Source organism: Arvicola amphibius, chromosome 5 (assembly GCF_903992535.2).
Source record: "Arvicola amphibius chromosome 5, mArvAmp1.2, whole genome shotgun sequence".
Taxonomy (NCBI): domain Eukaryota; kingdom Metazoa; phylum Chordata; class Mammalia; order Rodentia; family Cricetidae; genus Arvicola; species Arvicola amphibius.
In genome coordinates this window covers 5,967,153-5,973,152 of record NC_052051.1, presented here as the reverse complement: position 1 = coordinate 5,973,152, position 6,000 = coordinate 5,967,153, and the positions used below count along the sequence as shown (strand labels likewise).

At 51.5% G+C, this 6,000-nt stretch overlaps 1 protein-coding gene across 1 annotated transcript in view; it reads right to left on the bottom strand.

Moving 5' to 3' along the window:
• Positions 1-4,254: 4,254 nt before the first annotated feature.
• Positions 4,255-6,000, bottom strand: part of Bmp7 (bone morphogenetic protein 7) — a 71,677-nt gene continuing 69,931 nt past the window's right edge. Inside the window, exon 7 of the mRNA XM_038330905.1 lies at positions 4,255-5,808. Within this exon, the coding sequence (XP_038186833.1) occupies positions 5,659-5,808 (150 nt within the window). The 3' untranslated portion in view covers positions 4,255-5,658. The remainder of the gene's footprint in view (positions 5,809-6,000) is intronic.

Here is a 6,000-nt window from a genome sequence, read left to right as displayed (position 1 = left end):
TTAGAGCCTGTCCTGGAACTAGCTCTTGTAGACCAGGCTGGTCTCGAACTCACAGAGATCTGCCTGCCTCTGCCTCCCGAGTGCTGGGATTAAAGGCATGCACCACCACCGCCCGGCTATCTTTCTTCTTCTCAATATCAGTATTTATAGGTTACTAATTCTTTTATTTGCTGAGCGGTTTGTATATGTCTGGGTATCACATGCATGCAGTACCCAAGAAGGCCAGAAGAGGACCTCAGATCCCATGGAACTTGAGCAACAAGCAGTTGGGAGTGGCTATGTAGGTGCTGGGATTTGGATCCTGTCCTCTGCTAGAGCAGCCGGTGTTCTTGACTGCATCCATCTCTCCACCCTGTCCACCTTTTTAGGAGACTCTGGCAGTTTGTGTGCGGGTAGAGGGGTGACAATTTAAATGGCTGCTCCCAGCTCATTACAAGGCCACCCCTAGGCTCTGCCCCACCCTGTCCCATTGCCCTTTACCCACCTCTGAAGGCCCTAGCTTGAGCAGATCTTTTTTCCTCCTTCCGGGACCCCTGGGTATTGTGAGACCCTGCTGGTGTCTGACCTTTTCCTTGATGGCTTATTGTTCTCTGTGCTGTCACCTGCAAAGGGGCCTCAGCACCTGCTGTCCACAGCTTGTCTTGCCCAGGACACCACCACAGACTCTAAGAATGTCCTTCGTGAGCGATATGTGATAGGTGCCGTACTCTGTCCCTTGGGAACAGGATACATGGGGCCTCAGGCAAAATAAAACTATGAGGCACTTGTCCATAAACATTAATCAATTCAAGGCCGGCAAGAGCAAAATGCATAATTACAGTCAAGGCTCTCTGGAGGGTGGAGCCTGTGTCCTAGCTGGATGGTGGGTGGGACCAGACTTGAGGTGGGCCAGTAGAGCTGGGTAGGTGATTTCGGGCGGGAGTCAGCCCCCATGTTTCCTCTGAGCTGATCAGAATCAGGGCCCTGTCCTGGTAACGAGGACTGCAGGAGTCAGGGGGCACCAGAGCCGATGCAGCAGGGGCAGCACAGCCCTCCTGGCCAGGTGCACTCTGCCTCCATCCAAGCAGCTGTCGAAACAGCCTTGGAGAGCAGAGTGTTTTCCTCTTCTATTTTTATTTCCTCAAATCTGGAACCAAAAGAGGCCAGCGCCAGAGTGCTGAAGGATCTGAGCCAGGAGAATGGGGTTCACAGGCCAATAGGAAATGTCTAAGGAGGTCATCACGCATGCCTTTGGCAGGGGCAGACACTCAACATCCCAAGTGTGGGTGGGGACCAGTCGACCTGACAAAGCTGAGTCCTAGAAGAGACTGAGACTGGCCAAGGCTGTCAGCACGTATTCCCTGGAGGTGCTTTCCATTGACATCATGAAAGTACCCCACTAGGGGCATCATTTTATCGATGCTGTGTGTGAAGAGTTATGTAGGGCCCTATCCAGGGAAGAATACCAGCCCCATGACAGCTAAGACCTGTGCTACTTCCACTGCTGAAGCCTGGAGCCAGTGCAGCCCCCAGGCTTCTCCTGAGCTTGTTCAAGTGCCAAGTCCTCCAAACAGAGCAGTCAGGGGCACACCAAGGAGGTGGACAATGAGGGACCTTCTGGAGAATTTGGGGTGACAAATAGCTATTCTAGACACCTAACTGGGGTCTTGGTGGGAACCCTGGATTCAGCACAGCCCTGTGTGTTGTTGTTGATTGACATTTTAATGTTTGTGCAGCCTGTGTTGGTTCCTGACATGTGCAATGATGTAGCATTCCAAGAGGTTGGCAAGAACTCTGCCTTCTGTGAGACAGGTCCTTCCGTGAATACGGCAGGCATTGTTCCTAAAGAGAGGGTCTCTGGACTGTAGGGCCAAGTCTGCTAAATAGCATGTATGAAAGTGAGCTGTGGGGGCTGGAGAGATGGCTCAGCAGTTAAGAGCATTGCCCGCTCTTCCAAAGGTCGTGAGTTCAATTCCCAGCAACCACATGGTGGCTCAAAACCATCCAAAATGAGATCTGATGCCCTCTTCTGGCCTGCAGGCAGACACACAGACAGAATATTGTATACATAATAAATAAATATTCAAAAAAAGAAAAGAAAACAAAGTGAGCTGTGTTGGTCCCAAGACGTTCACCTTCCGCAAAAAACTGCAGCAGGAAGGACAATGTGCCCAGAAGAGACTCCTTCAGAGGGTACCCCAATGTTCCTGTGAGAAGCTCCTCCAGAGAGGACCCCCCCTGGCACATTTTTCTGCTCCCACAGTGGCCACCAGGCCCCAGGAGGAGCCACTGATCGCTCAGGACAGCAGTCATCCCCATCCCGGTCAAGGTCACACCCAGAGGTGCAGAGCCTCAAACAGAGGTCAAGGTCACACCCAGAGGTGCAGAGCCTCAAACAGCTGGGAAGGAGGAGGGAGCCTCCATGCCGAGCATGTAGTTCAGAAACTCAGCCTGGATTCTGGATTCAAAGGGGCCCAAGGGTAAAAGCTGGGAGTCAGTAATCCCTATGCCCTAAACAGCCCCAGGAAATTCCAACTCTGGGGAGCCTGGGTTTCAGAAATGGTTAGCTGCTGGCCTTTAAGCGAGATCACCTGCTGGTGCCCAAAATTAAACAGCATTTGGCAGAGAGGTGGAAGCCAAGAAAAAGAGGAGGGGATAGAAGATAGGTACATCTGGTCTACCACACATGGCCACAGGGCCTGCTGAGGGCTATGGGAACAGGCTAGCTTAAGACAAACATAAAAGCCACTTGCCTGTCCTGAAGCTCATTCATCTCCCAACATAGCTTTTATTTTTATTCCTTCTGGGACTTGGGCACAAATCGATGTTCATCTGCCGTTTTTAAAATGCCAACTGACCTCGCCCCTTTGTGGAAGAGGCCACGGAGTGTGGTGGTGGCTGGGGCCCTGGCATCTCTGTTCTGCTAGGAGCGGCACTCGGGGAAGAGCCAGGTGTCCCACTCCACTGACTACTCAAGAGAAACCTGAACTCCTGATTTGCAAAAAAAAAAAAATATTGGCAATGAATTTGTGTTTTTAAAAATGTGTAAACACTCCTGGGGGTGGGGTAGAGAGGACAAGGCACATCTGGGAGGCCACATCTGGACCTCCGGTTTGTGGCTCTGGTCTTCAGCCTGGAAAACAGAACAAAAGCTAGATTGTCAGGACAGTGACAGCAGGGGTTTAGGAACTGCAGGGGCTGGAATGAGTTAGGAGTGGTTGCTGGGTCTGAGTCAACAGGGAAGACGGAGCAGCCTGTCCAAGTATCGGCTGGGATTCTAGAAACATCCATCAGGTGACCTTCGTGCACACTTCAAAGCCAGATGGAGCCAGATGAGCACTGCTCCAAGCTTGACGGGGGCCCACACCCTATCCAGGCCTGCGGTGGGCCGCCCACCTCCACAGCTGGCCTGCAAGGGCAGCCCCCAACTGTCCGGGTGACGGGCACTGAATGACGCCAGCTGTGAAGCCAGTGCTGCTTTCAAGTTTGGGGTATACGCCCCCCTTTTCTCTCTTGTGCCTCTATTTTATTGGGATGACTAAATCCTTGACTATGTTAGCAGTAAACACAGCTAATTTACCCCCTACCTCTTTGAAGCAGCTGCTGACGGCTGGACTGTAATTCAATCAAGGATCTTTGCCATCTACCAGATTCGCATTTGTTGTCTGGTTCCGTCCCTCCGGCCCTGAGGCCCGGAGCCCCACACAGCTGCACCGCTTCCCCCTGGGCCTCGATGATAAACATCCCGCTAACGGTAGAGATCAAGGTTGCAGGTTCTCAACAGATGAAACTCCAGTATAAGGAGCACAGGGGTGAGGGGAAAGACACAAATACACACATGGGCCTGACAACCAGAACCAAATGTCTCCTTTTATTGCAAAGTCAACCCCCCCTTTTCCTCTAATCATACAGCGTTTTCACTAAGGACCACTTTATTCGACAGCTATGGGTACATCGGTCCGACTGTTAATAAATAGTCTTAAATAAGAAAACAAACAGATTGAAGGAAAGCGACCCCATTGTTCTCCATGAGGAGCCTTTGAAAAGAACTTCAGATGGAAATAAATAATTTCTTTGTCTTGTCACAATTATTTACACATTTAAATGTACAAAAGACACTGCGGACGGATTAGGGCGAGTGATAAAATGCGTACTGAGAGGGAGTCACACAAAGAAGCCCCAGATCTGCCAAGACACAAAACAAATTACAAGATGAAATGCTCTTCTCTCCATTGATCAGGCAGAGTGGAGGCTGCAGCCCAAGCTACTGAAGAAGAAAAATTAAAAAAATAAAATAAAATAACAGAAGAGAACCCAGTGTTTCCAGGATCACAGATATGGAGAACGGGTTCCCCATGTGACCAGACTCTACAGGGCAATTGGTCCCACCTGGCTAACCCCATTCTTCGTGTGGATGTGGGAAACATTGGCAGATTGGTCCAGTCCTCGCCACAGCTTTGTACATGAAGCTAGGGGCTGGTGCATGATAGTTACAGCACCGCAGACCCAGGCAGAGTGGGCTTGCTTGAGCCAGGACAGAATGGCCCCTCTAAAGCAGGAATTCAGGTCAGGAAGTTGCCCACTAAGTCCTTCCAAGTACAGGACATCCCTGAGCCCAGTCTCCCTCAGACTGAGGAAGCAGTTTGGTGCAGGGCCTTCTGATGGGGTTGAGAGTGAGGAGAGGCAGCTGTAAGGGGCAGGGCCTGGCTCTGGAGTGCGGCCAGAGAGGTGCCAGATGACCTTATTTAGAGGACACTGCCCCGAATACCCTGCACCAGGGGCTTTGGGCTAACCCCTGTGCTTCCTTACTAGGGCCGGAGCACAGGTCCTGTCTTGTCCTTCTGCTTATCCACTTTGAATTTTCTCATTATTTCCCAGCACAGGGCAGGAACTAGGGCCAAGGGGCTGGCAGAGCCAAAGTCTTGGTGTGTTTCACACAGGCGTGCATGTGTGTGCCTCCCTCCTTCTCCACCCCAGTGTGTGTCTCCTTTGAGGCCAGTACTCCCTGGCTTCTGAGCAGACATCCGTCCTTCCCCTCTCTATACAGTGGATTTGGGCAGTTCTGGTAAACACTGGGCCCTGCAGCCTCAGAAGGAAACCAAATGGAAAGGAGGGGGGCTCTCCAACCTCCACAGGCCCTAGCTTCTGTTTATGAAGTCAGAATAAACCAAGAAACGGGGATAAATTGTTTAGGAAAATATATCTGTGACATCCTAACCATTTTCATTCATGGGTTTTATTGTGACATTTTATTACAGGGACTTCTGCTGGTCTTCCTTCAGCACAGACGTAAGCGCCCACCCTGGCTGTGCCCTTCCTCCTGCTGCAGCTGATGGCCTGGCTAGAGGACACTAGTAATTACCCCTCAAGGGCTCAAGAGCACCACGGAGGCCATGTGGCCAACGGACTCTTCCTTGGAAGATATTTTTCCTGCTAAATGTTGCTTGTGGCAGCTTGTAGGAGCTTGTCCATAATGTGCCAGAATTACAGCCTGCTTGCCAGCCAGGGCACTCGGGTTTCTAACGCCTTACGTATTTCCAGTCGGGGAGGTGAGGGGAAGGCTCCGGAGAGATGGCTGATCTGTTTGCTCCTCGCCAAGGTGGGCAGTGAGAGACTAGGTGGTGAGACACCTCAGATCTGGAACAATGTGGCCCCAAAGGGTCGGGCTCTCTGAAGAGGTCAGTGGCAGCCACAGGCCCGGACCACCATGTTTCTGTACTTCTTCAGGATGACATTGGAGCTGTCGTCGAAGTAGAGGACGGATATGGCGTTGAGCTGCGTGGGCGCACAGCAAGGCTTAGGCACCGTGTCTGGGTTGATGAAATGAACCTGCAAGCCACCAACACAAATCATGCTGAGAGGCAGTGAGGCCTTCGGCAGGCTTCTAGAGTTCTCTAAGGCAGTTCTGCTGTCTGGTTAAGATAACCATAAATGACAGGTGAGCCTGTCTCGTGACTCAACTCAGCTCAGGACTTGCCTCCGCTATGCGGGCGAGGGAACCTGGCTTCCTGCACACATCTG